Raw genomic sequence first — 20,890 nt, forward strand, 5'->3', positions numbered from 1 at the left:
GCTTCAGTATGTCACAGTACATGTTGCCATTCATGGTTCCCTCAATAAACTGTAGCTCCCCAGTGCTGGCAGCACTCATGCAGCCCCAAACCATGACACTCCCACCACCATGCTTGACTGTAGGCAAGACCCACTTGTCTTTGTACTCCTCACCTGGTTGTGGCCACACACGCTTGACACCATCTGAATCAAATAAGTTTATCTTGGTCTCATCAGACCACAGGACATGGTTCCAGTAATGCATGTCGTTAGTCTGCTTTTCTTCAGCAAACTGTTTGCAGGCTTTCTTGTGTATCATCTTTAGAAGAGGCTTCCTTCTGGGATGACAGGCATGCAGACCAATTTGATGTGCATCGTATGGTCTGAGCACTGACAGGCTGACCCCCCCACCCCCTCAACTTCTGCAGCAATGCTGGCAGCACTCATACATCTATTGCCCAAAGACAACCTCTGGATATGACGCTGAGCACATGCATGGTCGACCATGGCAAGGCCTGTTGTAAGTGGAACCTGTCTTGTTAAACCGCTGTATGGTCTTGGCCACCGTGCTGCAGCTCAGTTTTAGGGTCTTGACAATCTTTTTATAGCCTAGGCCATCTCTATGTAGAGCAACAATTCTTTTTTTCAGATCCTCAGAGAGTTCTTTGCCATGAGATGCCATGGTGAACTTCCAGTGACCAGTATGGGAGAGTGAGTGCTATAATGCCAAATTTACCACACCTGCTCCCCATTCACAACTGAGACCTTGTAACACTAACGTGTCACATGACAATGGGAAGGGAAAATGGCTAATTGGGTTCAATTTGGACATTTTCACGTAGGGGTGTACTCACTTTTGTTACCAGCGGTTTAGACATTAATAGCTGTGTGTTGAGTTATTTTGAGGGGACAACAAATTTACACTGTTATACAAGCTGTACACTCACTACTTTACATTGTAGCAATGTGTTATTTCTTCAGTGTTGTCACATGAAAAGATATAATAAAATATTTACAAACAATGTGAGGGGTTTACTCACATTTGTGAGATAACAAATACTATAAATTAAGTTGCAGTTCAGTAAATAAAATAAGTATTTTAATCCCCAAGCAAAACATGACTTAGTACTTCAGTGACGAAACCCTTCTTTGCAAGCACAGAGGTAAGACGTTTCTTGTAGTTGGTGATCAGGTTTGCATACATCTCAGGAGGGATTTTGGTCCACTGTTCTTTACAGATCTTCTCAAAAACCTTAAGGTTTTATTGGCTATCATTTGGCAACACAAAGTTTCAGCTCCCGCCACTTCATGACCTTAATGTGCTGCTTCTTGAGCCACTCCTTTGTTGTATTGGCAGTATATTTTGGGTCATTGTCATGCTGGAAGACCCATTCATGACCCATCTTTAGTGTTCTGGCTGAGGGAAGAAGGTACTCATCCAAGATTTTACAATACATGGCCCCGTCCACTGGCTCCATAATGCAAAGTCGGCCTGTACCTTTAGCAGAGAAATAGCCCCAAAGCATAATGTTTCCACCTCTGTGCTTGACTGGAGGGATGGTGTTCTTAGGGTCATAGTCAGGATTTTTCTTCCTCCAAACACGGTGGTCCAATATAATTGAGACAAAAAGCTCAATTTTGATCTTATCTGACCACAGAACTTTCTCCCAATCCTTCTCTGAATCATTTAGATGTTCATTAGCATGACTCTACATGTGCCTTCTTGAGGAACATGTTTGTTATTTAAATTTTTTTTTTTTTAAACGAGCCTTTACAATCATTTTTTTAGAGAAGATCTGTAAAAAAGAGTGCACCAAAATCCCTTCTGAGATGTGTGAAAACCTGGTCACTAACGACAAGAAACGTCTTACCTCTGCTCTTGCCAACAAGGGTTTCACCACCAAGTATCAAGTCATGTTTTGCTTGGGATCAAATACTTTTTTTACTATTTTACTTGTAAACTGTACCTCAATTTATAACATTTGTATCATGTGTTTTTCTCGATTTTTGGTTGATATTCTGTCTCTATCATTTAAAATACATCTATAATAAAAATTACAGACCCTCCATTTCAAGTGGGCAAACTTACAAAATCTGCAGGGGATCAAATAATAATTTTCTCCACTGTATGTATATATATATATATATATATATATATATATATACATACATACTACCATAATAGAGAGGATTGATCGCAGTGCCTACTGTTGCTGCCTTCCATAATGAATTAACTGCAGAATAATGAAGGTCACCTATCAGTCTGGACCTGCAGCTCTTGCTCCATGTTATCTAGACATATAAAAAGATTACATACTGTATGTATCAATCAGTTCTAACAGAAATGTCATAAAGGAAGCAGCTCAGTCATTCATGATGGAAAAGCCTTGTTCCCTCATCTGTCATGTCATCACTTCATTTCAAAAAATGCCTGAGAGGAACCATCAACTTACAGATGCAAATCTATCCCGCAGTGTTCTGAGCCATTATGGTACCTGTTGAAATGGATATTTTGATGATAGGCAACTCCTATCCTCATATTGATTAGTGGTTCCAAATTAATAACTACTGCAGTAGGGAACAGACACAAAAGATACGCTCAGCATCTTTCCAAATAACCGTTCTCCTTTATTATGACGCATTTGAAGGCTTTTATACACATGATTACGTAGGTATCACATTAATATTACAATTGTACGTTTATGGTAACAAGGGGCGTTACATAGGCAGGCTTATTCTAATCAGAACTCGAAAGAATGCAAAACATGTACTGAAAACATTATTAGTGCCGTGTTCACAGTGAGGGCATTGTGCAATACATATAAAATAGAATACAATTATATACAGAACCTACAAATTTCCATTACAGTCTCCTCTCTTTTGATCAATATTTTGATCACTAACCATACCTGCTATCACCTTTAACCTGGAACCTCCACACGCTTAGGTGGAGGTAGTCCTGGCCAAAGAGGCAAAAACTCCATTGTGGAGAAAATAATAGCTGAGAAGCTTTTTTCATTACAAAACGACTTTTCACTGTGAAAAACAAATGATTGATAAGACATATTTACAGAGTACTGGCTGTACACTCCTGTGGCCAGAATGGCCTTCTAGCTTAATTGCTGGTATGCTGATTTATCAGCACATGTAAACACATACAATTCTACATAAAATGGAAAAGGCACAAAAGACAAATATGACTTCAACATAGCTAAACTACTTTTCAAATATATGTATCCCTTACAATTAAAGTAATTGAATCAAAAATTGCCCTAGACTGTGATCGCAAGAGGGAAACAAATCAAACACAGAGATTTCTTTCATTTAGTCATTTTTTGCAGTGTCTGGTGTGGATCCAGGTGACTTTTCCTTCAAGTTTTGCAAAACTGTACATAAAATAGATGCTGTATTGAGTCTCCAAACATTTCCTTATATATAAATGTCTCTTAACAATCCACAAGTCAACTGGCTTTAGTTTTAGATCCTTCCAAACTTTTAGGATCTGGAATTGGGGAGAAAACACATAAATGAGTTTGTCAAAAACCTTAAAAGATCAGCAACATTCTCTGTGAGATCAGAATGGAGGACTTCAGCTGCTGAGACAAAATATAAGTGAGTAACACACTCCCCAACCAAATCCCATAGGGAGAGAGTCCAACATCCCCCGACGGGCTTGATAAAATATAATAAAACATTCAGGCAAAAGTTTTCTAGTTTCTTACTCTACTTTGTCCGCTACATTGTAGACAGTAGGGGGTGTAAAAATAAAACCTGAAAACTTCTAGTAAGGACTCTCCTATAAAAATGATTTCCTCTGTTACTCTCTGTAGATTCTGCACTCTGTACTTAAAAACTACTTCTGATAACACTTTTTTACTGGGGCCTTTGCAGTAGCATTTGCCACTGGACATCCATAAAACATGTCCACACAAACAAAATACATACTCGTAACATCCTGACTTGGGCATCTGGATATATCTTTTTGTTATCTCTGGAAGGGATGTTCAGCTTTTGGTAACACCTTTGGTAACAGGTAAAACAAGAAGTGGTATGTTATAAAAACAACTGTGGAGAACCCTGGCTCTATCCCACGCTCATTTACTAAGGCAGCCATAACTACTTGTGACTGATGACACGGTCCATGTGTCAAGCTGGAGGGAAAAGAGTGTCTGGCAAACATAAATGATCACCTTTTCCAAAGTCCTGTTTCATAATAAGTTGCCCTCTGTGGACCACTTGTGCTTCTCGTTCTGGGGTCCTTAAAGTTGAATTATTAATCCCAGCTATACTGGGCCAGAACTAGGGTGGAATCTGTGAGTTGCACAGACCCAGCAAGTGTCCCGGGGCTGTAAATGTAGCATCCTTAGAGTCGCCTGGTCTGCTTCCATATGTGAGTTTTACTGTTAGTATGGCTACCTCAGCAAGAACCTGGAAGGCTGAAAACAGCCAATCAAATTAACTTGGCATGCTTGATTGGTTTACCTGCGGAAGTAAAAAAAAACTTCTGGCCCTTCAAATGGAACCAAAAGCTCTCTATATCTTGACTATCTATATAAATATATACTCTTTTTATAGCTCACAGGTTTTTCTAAAACATGGAGCTCTGCTTCTTGAGCTGGGGAAAAAGGATCCAATGACTCTGAATACAGGGTATCCTTCTGGGTGATAAACTTCATCCTTGGTATAAAACCAGGAATAACACTACAAAAAAGTAAATACTCGGGTCTTCTGGGAGTGTGTCCTGCACTGGGCTCACAGCAGATGATTCCTATGTCATCAATTTAACACATGTGTTTTTTCTTTGTCTCCAGCCTCCTCCAATAGAGGCAATAAGGTGGCTGGATTCAAATGTACACATTTTTCATTGTTAGATTTGTACATAAACACACAAAACAAATTCATATTTTGAACCTTTCATTAGACAAACACTTAGCTATATATTTGCTGTGCAGAATGTCGGACTATTAAAAATTAAATATTCAACCAAAATAATATCTGTAACTTTGTCTAATAGCAACTTTCCATAAAGCTACAGCTCTGATACATCGGTGTGAACCCTTGATTACTGGGTCCGGCTTGCATAAATATAACAATGGCTTGTTTTCTATCATGCTGTTGTGTAAGAACTCAAGTTTCATGTTTCAAAAAGACAACTTTTTCCTGGCAATATTATAATAAATCATAAGAATACCCTGCAGTGCTGCAGAGATGTCCATAAATCCAAAATATTCTTCTACTTATACCCACTGCACTTACAAGGAAAAGGGGCACATCATTTCACAATCCACACATTCTGCTTTGGATTTCAAAAATAAAAATACATAAAAACAAAAGGACCAACAATATGTATGACGGACCAGAAAGCACTTGGCCATCAAAAACTATAAACCTGCAGGCAGCAGCTATCCTAACAGGGTGTGTGGACTTGATGTGATGGGTCTGTTATATTTACATGTTATTATTACTCTCACATCATGGACCGCACATTAAGTTATTATCAGACTTTAAGATTTCATTTCTGTAGAAAAACTTCCTTATGTATCCCATTCATCTTGGCTTTGTTAAACATTATTGCAGCTGTATTCAAATTAACAACCTCATCTTAATTTTTTCTCTTTCCACTCAATAAATATAAAATTACAAAATTGTTATCTTAATCTAAACTAATTCCATTTTTACCAATTTCCCCATTAACCTGGATTTCATTTCCAACCAAAGGTTGTCTAAACCAGTTTCAATATATCTATATTTATTAATAAAATTGTTAAACTCATATTAGAAATTAATACTCATATGATAATTTCAATATCACACACTAATATATATGCACAGATAAATGTCCTTAAAGGGGGACATATTACTTAATTTTACTCAATTTCTCTCTTTTTTTTTTTTTAATGCACTGTTTCCACTATCACAGGATATTCAATTAGTGTAAGACATGGTTAATTTGTAACCTTCAATTTACCATGTTTGGAAAACAGATTCAAAAATAATTGTGATCACATTGTTTATCATTAGATTCGTTAACCCGGCACATTTTGTTATAAATGTTTTGTCTAAAAAACTGAAATTGGCATGGTGTCCTCCAGCTTATCACCAATCTCTCATGTCAGCCACATTCTTTCAGGAGAGCACAAAGGAGGGGGGTCACATCTGCGTACATGACACAAGCGATAGAACTAAAAGTTCCAGCATTCACAAACATACTCAAATATATCTCTAAAATTGCTTACATTATTCCCATTTGTACACAACACATGCATATCATTCTCTCACTTTCTTTTAACGCTTTTTTAATACTTCCTTGCTTAAACTTCTGCTTTCTTTATTTTGTTCTGATATCCTTTACATCCAATGTATTGTAATTCCATACTTCACATACTGTACCTTCTATGATCAGACGGGCAGCCATAGTGCTCATCCCATCTTCCCTCTCTGACAACATATAAAGCATTCTGTTTTAACTCTCATTACTGTTTCTTGACTTTACTAGTTGTTGTGTCTGACCCCAAATTCATCCCACAACTTAACATCAAAAAGTCCCTTTCTGTCTAGTGTTAATGTCACTCTTGATCCATCCTGCTCACATAAATAGCTGTTTCTCTAGCTGTATACTCTGCATGATTCTTTGTCCCTATGGACTTTGGTGGTAACCCAGTTACCCTTTGTGGATCCCTGTCCACTTTAACCATTAATCTAGGGGCTCAGTATAGGCGGAACCGCACCTTCGGTTCATATATAGCGCTCCTCTTGCGCTGGGCATTTCTGAGGGTCTCTTACCCTTCATTCCCTTACTTAATTTAATGCCCATAATGACTGGCCAGTCTTCTCTACTTGTGCCTATACCCTCTTGCCTCTAAACTACTTTATCTAGCAGATGTACTACATATACCTGTGAACAGCACTATTCTTCCCTTTCTCTATAACACTCTGATGGACAGTAGACAGTGACAACATAACATATAACCACTAATCAATACAGTTCGATTAAGGGGAGTAAAATAGGTACCCTTTGTCCCGAAAATGCCTTACCGATCAAGGAAGTCTGATAACTCAAAATGTAAGCAAAAGGCTTACCTCAGCCGGCTGATTATCAGAAATTCCCGGATCGTCTCAAGCTCCTCGTTTCGGATACTCAGGGTCACCTGATAACCCCTGCTGGGCTGGCTTCGCCACCTGAAATGGATATTTTGATGATAGGCAACTCCTATCCTCATATTGATTAGTGGTTCCAAATTAATAACTACTGCAGTAGGGAACAGACACAAAAGATACGCTCAGCATCTTTCCAAATAACCGTTCTCCTTTATTATGACGCATTTGAAGGCTTTTATACACATGATTACGTAGGTATCACATTAATATTACAATTGTACGTTTATGGTAACAAGGGGCGTTACATAGGCAGGCTTATTCTAATCAGAACTCGAAAGAATGCAAAACATGTACTGAAAACATTATTAGTGCCGTGTTCACAGTGAGGGCATTGTGCAATACATATAAAATAGAATACAATTATATACAGAACCTACAAATTTCCATTACACTGTGAACCATAACAGTAAAATATATGGCAGCCTCGATAAATCACACAATACATAGCAGGGATGTTTATTTTCTTTAATTCCCAGGAATTACAGGACATGGGTTTGTTAGAAAAGTGTATTTTCTTTTGTCAAAGTTTTACAATCTCCTATTATATATAATCCCTGTAAGCATAGCCTTCTGACGAAAGCAGACAGAGCTACTTGATCAGTGTTGACAAGACCTAAATGGATAAGGGGGACTAGGATTGGCCAGGTGTTGGCCCCATACCAAGCAATTCCCCTCCCTTCTTCCTGGATAGCACAGTTACTCACCTGTTGTTAATCAAACCCTCCGTCATATTTTGTCATACTCCTGGCCATAGGCGCACTCTCCACATCCCTGACCATAGGCCTTAATATTCAGGAATAAAGGAATGTCCACACATAAAATGCATTTCAGCAATCTACTGTAACTTCCAAAAGATTTCTGTGACATCTGACATCACATTTAACATATTACCAAACTTCTTCAATGCGGAATGCCATACAAAGGAATAGACATGCTGTAGTTGTCATTTCTTTTCAGAACACAAGCACATCATTTGTAAGCCATCTTGCCTTTGTACCTTCTCTCCTTGAGAGCACTAGATTTGGGACCACTATATATATATATATATATATATATATATATATATATATATTGTAAGGGATCTTCCCGGGGTAGGGTGTGTTTGGACACAGTTCACAGCAGACTTGGAATTTGATAAAGCAGATCTTGGCGTTTATTCGTGGTACAAACAGTCCAGCAAACAAAATATACAGCAACACCGTGCTTTCTAAGTACAACAAAAATAAAAGTCCTAGCCCGGCTGGGCGCTTACTAACAGGTTCTGCTCACCTATCTGACACTTACAAACACAGCGTCTTTCGCCTGGATATCGCAGGGTGAGTTTTAGCTCCAGCAGTGGCTGTGCTTGCAGCTTCCTTCAACACACAGATTGTTCATTCCCTGGCTGAGAAGCAATCACCTGCAGACCCTACAGAGCCTTTAGCTTCCCAGGCTAATTAGGATCCAAGCTCACCTGATCCCAAACCCAGAACTGGATCGGGGGATGTGGAATGACAGGTCCCTCTACCAAACCTACCTGCCATTCCATATAAACCCAGGCCCGGCAAAATTAAATAACAACTCAGCAGCATATCGCTGCTGAGAAACTGATCCATCCTGGATTTACCATCTCACACTGTGTAGCAACCTAGGTGAGATGTACACCCCCTCGATCACTTCTCCAGTGACATGTCTACATATCCCCCCCCTCTTTTTCAGACCGGAGGGCTGAGCCTTTTGTCCCCACAGACAACTTACCCTTGACAATGCGTCAGCATTTGCCTGTAATTTCCCTGGCCTGTGTTCTACAGTGAAATTAAAGTTTTGTAGGGAGAGAAACCATCTAGTCACTCTTGCATTTCTCTCCTTGTTTAACTTCATCCATGTTAGGGGGGCATGGTCTGTCACCAACTTGAATTTCCTGCCTAGCAAGTAATACTTTAAAGATTCTAGGGCCCACTTCACTGCCAAACATTCTCGCTCCACAATGGCATAATTTTTCTCGGCCGGGGTTAGTTTTCTACTCAAGTACGTCACCGGATGCTCCTCACCATTCACTACTTGTGAGAGTACTGCACCTAAGCCTGTGCTAGAGGCATCTGTCTGGACCAGAAATTCTCGCCTGAAATCGGGGGTGACTAACACAGGTGGTTGGCACAAGGCAGACTTAAGGCTTTGGAAAGCCTCCTCGGCCTCTGGGGTCCACGTGACCATTGCTGTCTTTCCGCCCTTTGTCAAGTCAGTTAGCGGAGCAGCAACTGAGGCAAAGTTCGGCACAAATCTACGGTAATAACCCGTAATACCCAGGAAAGCTCTAACCTGTTTCCTTGTCAGGGGTCTAGGCCAATTCTGTATTGCCTCAATTACCCCCAGAGCAAGCATACGTTTTACCTCGGCAGATACGGCTTCCCTACGTGCCTCGGGTATCCTATAGGGCTTAAGGTTTACTCTGCTTCTAGGCTCAGTTTCAATGTGATGATGGATGAGGTGTGTACGCCCTGGGAGGTCAGAGAACTTGTTTTTGTTTTTCTGTAAAAATTCCTGAGCCTCCTGTTTCTGTGACACTGATAGAGTATCACCTACCTTGACTGGAGGGATTGGTTGTGACAAATTATTAACAGTATTTGTCGCCCCCAAGGATTCCCTGTCTTTCCAGGGCTTGATCAAGTTTATGTGATAAACTTGGAAAGGCTTCCTTCTACCTGGTTGGTGCACCTTGTAGTTCACCTCACTGATCTTTTCAACAATTTCATAAGGACCTTGCCACTTCGCCAAGAATTTACTCTCAACAGTGGGGACTAGTATAAGGACCCTATCGCCTGGGTTGAATGTCCTGATTCTTGCGGACCGGTTGTAAATTCTACTTTGGCCTCTTGAGCTCTCTGGAGGTGTTCCCTTACCAGGGGCATTACAGTGGCTATACGGTCCTGCATTTGTGCTACATGCTCAATAACACTCTTGTATGGGGTGGACTCATTCTCCCATGTCTCTTTTGCAATGTCTAGTAGACCCCTAGGGTGATGACCATAGACCAACTCGAATGGTGAGAACCCTGTGGACGCTTGGGGCACCTCCCTAATAGCAAACATGAGGTAGGGTAATAAATGATCCCAGTCACGACCATCTTTTGCCACCACTTTCTTCAACATATGTTTCAAAGTTTTATTAAATCTCTCCACCAATCCGTCCGTCTGGGGGTGGTACACAGAGGTACGGATGTGTGAGATTTTAAATAGTCTGCATAATTCCTTCATTACTTTCGACATAAATGGCGTACCTTGGTCAGTTAGGATTTCTTTGGGGATCCCAGTCCTAGAGAACATATAAAACAACTCACGTGCAATTGTTTTAGATGCAGTGTTTCTTAAGGGTACAGCCTCAGGATAGCGGGTCGCATAATCCAGGACTACCAAAATATACTGGTGTCCTCTAGCTGACTTTACAATGGGACCCACTAAATCCATGGCAATACGCTCAAAAGGCACCTCTATAATAGGGAGCGAAACCAAAGGACTGCGAAAATGTGACACTGGGGCACTAACCTGACATGTGGGGCACGACTCACAGTATTTTTTAATGTCATCATATATGGCCGGCCAAAAAAACCTCTGGAGAACCCTCTCTCGCGTTTTGTCAGTCCCCAAGTGTCCCCCAAGAACATGGTTATGTGCCATGTCAAGCACCTGACGCCGGTACGGCTTAGGTACCAGAAGCTGTTCCACAATCTCATCTTTAATCTTATTGACTCTATAGAAAAGATCATTAGTCACCGAAAAATGTGGAAATCTTTTTTCAGCATCTGGTTCCTGAGGTACCCCGTTCATAACAGCAACCTGCTCTCTCGCATTTTTGAGAGTGGGGTCCTGTAATTGTGCAGTCCCAAAATTATCGCTAGACACCTCTAAGTCTAGTATATTTTGCTCAGTGGGAGGAGCCTCCTCCTCCCCAGCCAGGACCTGCAAAGGAAAACAATCATTTTCATCCTGCACATTTTTATCATTCACAGTGGACAAGGCAACCCCCTTAGAGGTATCCTCACTCCTTTTGGGAATTTTTCTTTTTTCCCAAAGAGCCCAGAATAATGGAAAATCGCGCCCCAATATTACATTATGCATGAGGTTTTTAACCACACCCACTTCATATTGTACGGTGCCTTGTTCAGTCCCGACTTTAGCCAGCACTATAGGGTACACTTTTGTATCACCATGTATGCACACAACACTCATATGCTTTTTAGACTCTAAGTCCCCAGTCACCAGGCTAGCATGCACCAAGGTTACAAGGCTTCCTGAGTCCATTAACGCTTTAACAGGAAAGTCATTGATTGTGATGTTGCAGATTTGCGGTTCAGTCTCTAGTCCAGGAACTGCAGCACAAGATGGTTCCGCAAATAGCGACTGACGCCTGCTAGCGTCACATTCCATGGGTTCAGAGGTAAGAGGGCAATGGGCCGACACGTGTCCCGCCTCATGGCATCTCCAACACTGGATAGGGCCTGGTCTCTTTGGCAAGGAGTCCTTTTCAGAGCCCCTTAGCCACCCGGGACCATCACCAGTCTTTTGTCCCTGAGACACCACTTGAGCCCTTTTCCCCCCATCAGCACCCCTCCACACTCCCCCAATAGATGGAAGTCTCTTACCAGCTGACGGCACAGATCTGGCGCTCCGGGGAGGTGAAGATGCTGCAGGAACATCACGGAGGTAGTCCTCAGTCGCCTGGAACCTCTCCACAAGGTTGACAAGTTCGTTTGCATTCTTAGGATCACCTTGTCCCACCCAGCGTTGCAAGTCAGTAGGAAGGGCTCGGAGGTAGCGATCCATCACGACCTTCTCTAGGATTTGTGCAGGAGTAGAAGTGTCTGGCTCCAACCACTTTCTTGCCAAATGGATTAGGTCATACATCTGGGACCTCGCTGATTTGTCCAGACTGTAGCTCCAGTTGCGTACCCTCCGGGCACGGACTGCAGTAGTAACTCCTAGTCGGGCAAGCATCTCCTCTTTTAGCCGAGTATAGTCCTTAACCTCTTGCTCACTGAGGTCATAGTAGGCCTTTTGAGGTTCACCTGTTAAATAGGGCGCAATTACCTCTGCCCACTCAGCGGCTGGTAACTTCTCTCGCTCAGCCACGCGCTCAAATACTGTTAGATAGGCCTCAACATCGTCCTCAGCAGTCATCTTTTGCAGCGCTTTCTGCACAGTCCTTCTCCCAGAAAAAATCTCTGGAGCGGCTCCCTCCATTGTGGGTGGATTAGCAACCACAGGCGCCTCTCGATTTACTATCAGGTGCTCGATAAGTTGTTGTTGGCTTTGGCGCAAAGCTTGCAACTCTTCCTTATGCATCCGCTGTTGTGCAGCCATCATCTGCTGTTGTGCAGCCATGGACTGTTCATGTCGTCTATTGGCCTCTGTCTGCGCCTGCTGTTGTGCAGCCATCATCTGCTGTTGTTCAGCCATGGACTGTTCATGTCGTTTATTGGCCTCTGTCTGAGCCTGCTGTTGTTGCAAACTCACTTGCATAAACTGCTTCAGCATCTCCTCCATGTTGCTGGACTGTTTTTGGAGTGTAGTTGCAGCTTTCACCCAGGACATCAGCAGCTGTAGCCAAGTCTGTCCACACCGTTGCCCCTAGCAACCGCGTTGCCCGCTACCTCCACCAATTGTAAGGGATCTTCCCGGGGTAGGGTGTGTTTGGACACAGTTCACAGCAGACTTGGAATTTGATAAAGCAGATCTTGGCGTTTATTCGTGGTACAAACAGTCCAGCAAACAAAATATACAGCAACACCGTGCTTTCTAAGTACAACAAAAATAAAAGTCCTAGCCCGGCTGGGCGCTTACTAACAGGTTCTGCTCACCTATCTGACACTTACAAACACAGCGTCTTTCGCCTGGATATCGCAGGGTGAGTTTTAGCTCCAGCAGTGGCTGTGCTTGCAGCTTCCTTCAACACACAGATTGTTCATTCCCTGGCTGAGAAGCAATCACCTGCAGACCCTACAGAGCCTTTAGCTTCCCAGGCTAATTAGGATCCAAGCTCACCTGATCCCAAACCCAGAACTGGATCGGGGGATGTGGAATGACAGGTCCCTCTACCAAACCTACCTGCCATTCCATATAAACCCAGGCCCGGCAAAATTAAATAACAACTCAGCAGCATATCGCTGCTGAGAAACTGATCCATCCTGGATTTACCATCTCACACTGTGTAGCAACCTAGGTGAGATGTACACCCCCTCGATCACTTCTCCAGTGACATGTCTACAATATATATATATATATATAATCTCACAGTGCCTCCTATAGTATACCAATCTCTTCCCAATATCCCTTCCAGCCGGGCACACTCCCAGATGCCATATATTCCCAAGCTTTCACGACTATTTACAAATTTTTTTCCAGCTTGCGTGGGACATTAGCCCTGCACAGGGCCATTAAGATTAGCTCTGCAGGAGACTACATCTTAGCAGCTCTGGGTTGTCTTGCTATAAATGTCCACACTGGCATTTATAGCTTCTCTAAAAGGGAAGCTAACACCCAATTACAACTTTCCCCTTGCTAGACTATAATTATAACAGAGCAATCTTGTGGCTGGTAAGCTAACTGCACCTAACAAGTGGACTTCCACAATTCATTTGATACAATATACAATGACTATAAGAAACTGATTTGATGGTCATGGTTGGACTGTACAGGGCTTTGTGTCACTTTGCTGTGGCACCCCGGTTGAAAAATCCTGGAGTAGTGTTGCTCAACCTTTTTCCAGTCAAGCACCCTTAAAAATCATACACAATCTTCTAGCACTTTGTTCTAAATTGCAAAAAGCTAAATTAAAAGTTTTACATATCATAGTAGAATCCACACATTTGGGACACCCAACATTAGTGGTGATTTATTCCTCCATCTTTGCACAATGGTACTGACTAGTATTCTAGAATTTCTCTTCTCCTTCATTTTCTTTCCTGCTCTCTGCTAATGTGACCGCAGTGCTGACAGACAGAGGCAGGGGAGGGGACAAAAAAGGATGCTGTGCAGGCATCCGATGTCCTCCTTAGTAACCAATGATGTCACTGGTTGTTAGAATGCCAGTGGCTGGCCTGCATTGTGCCAAAGGTTTTAATGCTGCACAATAAAACGCTATGGCTTTGTGTAAGAAAAAAGCTTGATCCGCTTGTTGACGATTTATGGACAATTTGTGGCAATTTTTAGGCATTTTGCCAAGGCACCCCTGAAGAACCCAGAGGACACTCCAGGGTGCCACAGCACGCTGGTTGAGAGAGGCTGTATAAAGGCCCTATGGTTGATCTGGTGTGGTTTTAGGAATAGTGTCCCTTAGTGTCTCTATTCCTTTAATTCAATCTCTATATTATTGCACCGAACTTTTAAATGGACAGTATAATGTGTTTTTTTTTTGTTTTGTTTTTTTAGAAAAGTTAAAATAAGATGCACAGGAAATGTAAAAACAAAATCTTTTGCATCAACACTTATCTTCAGATCAGTAAAAGAGGGCATGGCAGGGGTGGGTCCTTTACCTAAGTTGAAAGGTATGGAAAAAAGCAACACAATTTATATCCCTGTACTTTTTCTGTGGTCTCTATACCAGTGGTGGCTACTCTATTAGGGGGACAGGGTCTCCGCCCCCTAATGCAAGCGACCGGCACCTAATCTAAATGCATGGTGCCAGACGCATGGATTTCAATGGATGTTTTTTTTTTTAAGCACATGATTAGAGCCAGAGCACTGCGCCCTGAGCCCACCCAGCTGTGCGACATTAGCAAATTCATTTTCGCTAATGTCTTCCTGCTTCTCCTCCTGGCCAATCAGGAAGCGAGGCCTGAGACCCAATTGGCCAGGGAGTCATAGGTCCAACTTTCTGTTCAGCCTTCAGGAGAAGCAAGGCCCCTTGGCGAGCAGCATCCGCCTCCTAAATTGCCGCCTTCCTGGCTCCATGGAGCTTGTGCTTCTCCAGAGCCCAAAGCAGCATCATGCAGCATAAACAACAGCAGCAGCCCGAATGATGAGGATGAGTGGGAGCCAGTGCGGATAGTGAGAAGAAGTGTGAGTACCGTGGCAGGCCTGGTCACGTGGGGGGGGGAGTTGGTATGTGCGATGTAGGGTGGGCAGATTTGCTTGCCGCCCCCCCCCCCCCCCCCCCAAAAAAAAATATTGTGCACCAGCTGCCACTGCTCTAAACTATGCAACAACTACAACTATCAGGATATGGCCTTTCATAACATAGGTCAACATTTCTATGCCAGCCAAACATAAACATATCTAATCAGTGTATATATCTGTACCAACCACAGAAAAGAAATGTATATTAATGAGATGTGCATGCTATATGTTGTTGAACAGTGATTGCTATGCTCTAATGATTGTAACTTATCTCGTTTACAGTTTTCCAATAAAGTCCACTGAAGATCTGGGGCTCAGAGGGAAATCGGGGAGCGGCCTGCCTTTCCTTCACTTGTTGACACCTCCTCACTGCAAGAGAACCTTCCACTTTGGAGGCTTGCTGGAGGAAGGAGCAGGCCCAGCTCTTTCCAAAGTCCAAGGGATTGCATGCAGCACTTTACACGCCCTTGGGAATTGAGAGAAATAAGAAATAAGAGATTTTGGAGCATAGCACATGAGAGGGACTTTTAAAAAGGAAGACAGAGAGATGCCTTGAGGTTGCCCTCCTAACAGAAATACCTACAGATGGACAATGTATGGAGTGGCATCTGGGGACTGGCATTCAGGCGATGGCACAAAACCGTTTTTTTTATTTCCAGCTTTTGTATCAAAGGAATGAAAGCTATTGTCTGTAATCAATAATATAGCTGAAAACTGCCACATATAGGGTCGCAAATGGGAAAGAACCTCACATGCCGCAATGTCATGTGACCTCCCCCTGTTTTGGATGATGCTGCTTCCTCGCTGACAAAATGGAACAGGACTTTTAATCTCTTTTTTAGTATTTTTGATGGGCAATTTAACACAAACTCAGAAACCAAAAAAAAAAATTACCATTTTGCATGGATGCTGGTCCTGGCTGCTGTAAGCACCTCTTCTCCTTTGCATCTAGTCCAGGCTGTAATATACTGTACATATAAGTTAGGCTGTCACTGATGGAGCATTGCTTATGCAAAGTGAATACCAAGCACTTAGGTAACATCCCAGGTATAAACAGTAGATGAGGGATTTGTATTATCCAGATGTTTGTATTTAAACATTTATGCTCTGTTAGGATTGTGGTTTCAAGAGGCATTGACAAAATTAACATATCATAGGAATGAAATATGACTTATACAAACATTAATGAGAACTGTTTGATAGTTATTGGAACAAAAGTGTTGCCTAGATTAACCAATCACATTCTGTTATTTTGATAAGAAATGCTGAAAAAATAAAGCAGGGTGACAGGGCTATTGATGCGTAGTTCTTAAAGAAATACTAAACAGATGTTCTGCATTATGTTGTAAACCCTGTGACATATCTGCTGATGCAGAATGCTGTTGGCTTTCAGGCTTTCAAATCTGCCAGCCAGCTGCATACAGTGCAGAGAAAAGCAACCCAAGGCTGCCACACCTCAGCTTTTTTTTTTTTTTTTGGGACACCACAACTATCCCTCAGGAACAATTGCTTTTGATTGTACTAATGACAGGTCATCAATGGACATTGCAAATAAAGAGACCCCCACCCATCAGTAACTCTGCAAAGTCATCTGCTTTTCTAGTTGCTATTCCAAACTGAAAACTCCCTTTAACTAATATTGGTACCTACTGTATATGCTAATGTAGATGAACTTCAGGTACACAAAGGTGTCTACACATTTCTTCTAGAAATTCCCGAAAGCCTTAAAACCTCTTATCCTGTGATGTAAACAGTAACTTTATCTATGAAGTCAGTCCTTGGTCCTGCCTCTCTTACTTACCAAGGATGTCCCTTGGTGTTTAAAGCCACCCATCACATTGCTGGACCAATGAATAGGTTTAATAGTCAGAAGGGTTGGGCCAAGCACTAACTTCCTAGGTGAAATCACTATTTCCATTAACAGGGTATCCTGGGTTTTAGGACTCCTGGAATGCTCTTCAACAAGTCAGTAGGTCTAGTTTTTCATCTATGTTACCAGCTTAAGGGCATTTTTCTATAGTTTTTAATTAGGATTAAGTAGGATATGGTTTAGGAAAGGGTTATTTAATTGATAATTTGCAGTGCATATGTTAAATAAAGCCTGGTCCTAACTTGTAGGTTCTGAACTGATTCTAACTGGTTCAAATCGAATCAAATCTCTTGAGAATTTTGCTTTTTGCAGGCAATAATAATAAATTGGTTTGTGAGGTGGCCTGTTGTACCCACTATTCAGATGAATAAAGCCCCACAGACAGCCAATGGCAGCTGATAATGTCATTGTAGGAAAGTGGGTGTAAAAGTCTCACATCTTCATGTCTGGGTAAGAGCACCCTAATAGGTGTGTGCAGTGGCTCTAATCAGAGCCTATAGCGTGGCTATCTTTTGTATAAGGAAACATAAGCTGATATAGTTTATAGGACAGTGATTAGAGCAGTGGTAATCCAAAACAATCAATCAGATTCACATTCTACCTTTTAGGCATTTCAACCATTCATGAAAACAACTACTGATTTCTGATTGGTTGATCAATGAGCAATAACTAAGATATGCAAAAACATGCTGTTAGTTTGATCTTTTATTTACATTAACAGTAGAACATGGTAGCTTTATATTGCTTAATGAAGTCGCCTCTTTATGTAACATTGGAAAAAACTAAAATTTTACTTGTTTATGTTAAATTGACTCTTGCAACATGTGCAGTTTCTGTCCTTACAACTGCTTGGTAGATGCTCTTGTCAGAACAAAATTTGTGTTTGGCTGTTGCAGTTGACAGACAACAAAGGGGGCCAGTTACAAACTAAAAACCCATCAATGTATTCTGTCAGTTGCAACAATAAGTGAAGCAAGACAAATTTTAAGGTGGGTGCAGAAAACTGCGGACTAAAAGAGTGTTAGAATTAGGACCTTTAGAAGGTATATCAGATCAGGTGGTAAGTACTTTAAATCTCCTACACTCAAATGAAGGCAAAGCTAGCTCCTAGAGGTTCCTGCCCTTCCCTTTTGAAATGTTATATTAATGCTTGAAAGTCCCAGTAGCACACATTTATGGCCATTATGATTTCAGCTCCTGACATTGGAACTTTGTCCTCTCCTTTCCTGCCTCGCAGAGTGCACTATTGGTCCTGCGCCAAGACAGGTGGCATCAGTGACCAGCAGCGAGGGGAGGAAGGAAAGGGCCTTTGGATCTGAAGTTTCAGTTAGCATAATCCAGAGGGTTGACACTGTATACCATAATTGCTTATCTAAACATTCTATTGCCATGTCTAATATGGAAAAATGTTTTGCCAAAATTGTACTTTGTTTTTTAATTATTGTGTGTAATGTATCTTAAAGTCATAATTGGGAGTTTATGTTAATGACTCAAATATAGACTACAACACCTTTAACCTTATTACAGGACAGTACTTGGTACCGTCTATAGTCTTGTTTATGAGGAAATCAGCAATTACCACTCAAAGAAGATATAGAATGCAGACACAGGAGCAGATTTTTTGCCAGAACGAGGTGCAATGCAGGCAGGGCAGAGTGCCATGGACAAGGAGGTTGCATGGCTCTGGTCCAACCCTTGCTAAGCAGTGGCATGGCCAATAAACATTAGCATCACTCCCCACAATCCTCCTTTAGCATATGCAGCTGACTTTCCCTCTGAACAGTGATGTCTCTCCTTCTTGCTCAGTTCAGACTACCAACAGTAGCATGCGCACATTCCACTCTGAATCCCAACTGTCAAAATACAAGGGCATGTTATTAGGATTAAACAGTATATATGGGGAGGAAGTGAGGGATTAAATGCATTCCATTTTGTATTTTGGCATGAAAGAAATAAAGTTTGACAGTGCATGGGACATTTGTCTGTGGTCTCATCCTTTCCTTTACCTCCAAGGTGACAGCAGTAAAAGACCTGGTTTCGCTATATTTACTAGACATTTCTGTGTGATACTTTTGGCAGCTGCTTCAAAGAAGAAATGTGCAGTGGGATGGAAGACGTTGGATGTTGGCCAGGTTTACAATATATCAATGGTGAAAGATGAGATGGAACAGGGAGCAGGTTGTGCTCACCGAGAAAGAAGATTCATCAACCTGGCCTTCGTAAAGCTTAGTCTGTGCACCTCAGGTAGCCAAGCCTGGCAGATGCCGAGCAAAGTAGGGAGCATGCAAGTTTCCGTTCTGTAGATTGGGAGTCAAACTAATAGAATTTTGTGAAGAAAGCCAAATCATATTACATTCTTTAAAGAAAAGGAAACATTTTTCAGTTTTTTCCAAAATAAATGGACATTTTTGGAAAAATTTAAAAAAAATCAGTGTGGAGTAGTTTTACAAACTGAAAGTCATTTTGTTACAAAAGGAATGTGAAAAATACAGTGTACACATAGTATTATGCTTGAAATAAAAGTAAAGCTTATTATATAACTAAACTTGATTTTTAACATTTTATTACAAATTGAATAACAAGGACTTTATATGATAAGAACGTTTCCCCTATACATGAGAACAGGTAACCACTCCCCTTTCCCTCATAATAATTTAAAAGCTTCCTGCCAATATGCATTTTCAGTTATTGACAATGCTGATCCAGAAGCATACTGTATATTGCTCTTGCAAGAGCTTTATCAATGTTTCCCTGATTTCCTGGTGTTCTTTTAGCCATAAATTAAGGGATTGTGTATTTTTGGGAGACAGTGATTTGCAATACTTCCTTACTTGAAGATGCTGCTGGTGAAGAAACACTGTGATGATCCAGAAGCAGCAAAAAGAGTCTTTCTAGAATGAAAACTGGATGGAAAGTTACTCGCACTTTCATTCTGGTCCCCATCATTTAATTCCATAAAGTATCTTTTAATGTCTTTAGGGCACCTCTGGCATGCAGGGATGCATTTTGTCATCTTTGTAGCATTTGGGAATGAATATTTCTTCTCAATCACAATATTTGCTAATTGCAGCCTTGCTCTCAGAAGAAATTGCAACGCTAGATGTTGGTCTCACAATTTTACTGAGAGGAGGAGAAGAAAAAACGATTTGCTGAGCAGACATTAGGGAATCATTGAAAGGTTAAATAAGATAAACTAATTTGTCAGACAAATATATCCTCTTACCTGTCAATGAAGGCCTGAGAGGACAGAAACTATCATCTTCTGTATTCCAACAATCACCCAGCTGTAGAAGATAGAAGATGGAGCCCACAGGCAAACTAAACTGGAGCCTTTCCCCCTAGTGGTAGAACTGCATATTTCTCTTGTTTGAGAACTGCATTGAGAGGTACAGTGTTGCCTGAAATGTATTCCAGGATTTGCTTTGCTTCAGCTGAGAGAACTTGCAATAAGTTATGTTTAAGTAAAGTCTCAGAAATCTTTCATTAGGGTCTCATACCTGAATAACAATGTAGTTTGAATACCATGTCATAAATATATTACTTATTGTAAAAGAACACATTCCGCCCTTATTTTTTTCAAATTTTTCTGAAATTGACACACATTGAGGTGGTATTGTAAAACTTATTTGAAAATAAAATGACACCAAATCTTCACAGTTTTACTAGCATGGTACTTAAAATTAAATCAATCTGCTTGTTAAGAATATGTGAATACTTGAATGTCCCTAGCTGGGCCACTGGTTCAGTTTAAGGACTAAGGAGCGTGGAGGGGTGTGCATAGGGGGGGGGGGGG

The 20,890-nt window shown here is 41.4% G+C and overlaps 1 protein-coding gene across 2 annotated transcripts in view; it reads left to right on the forward strand.

Annotated features, from left to right (window-relative positions):
- Positions 1–19,072, forward strand: part of TRARG1 (trafficking regulator of GLUT4 (SLC2A4) 1) — a 54,157-nt gene extending 35,085 nt beyond the window's left edge. For both annotated transcript variants that reach the window (XM_077480327.1, XM_077480328.1), the window contains exon 3: positions 15,510–19,072. Coding sequence is in view for 1 of the 2 variants with exons in the window: in XM_077480328.1 (XP_077336454.1) it covers positions 15,510–15,520 (11 nt within the window). In the remaining variant the exon portion in view is untranslated. The remainder of the gene's footprint in view (positions 1–15,509) is intronic.
- Positions 19,073–20,890: the final 1,818 nt, after the last annotated feature.

This window comes from Lithobates pipiens, unplaced genomic scaffold (genome assembly GCF_037356315.1).
Source record: "Lithobates pipiens isolate NorthernLeopardFrog02 unplaced genomic scaffold, aLitPip1_a1.2 Scaffold_16, whole genome shotgun sequence".
NCBI lineage: Eukaryota > Metazoa > Chordata > Amphibia > Anura > Ranidae > Lithobates > Lithobates pipiens.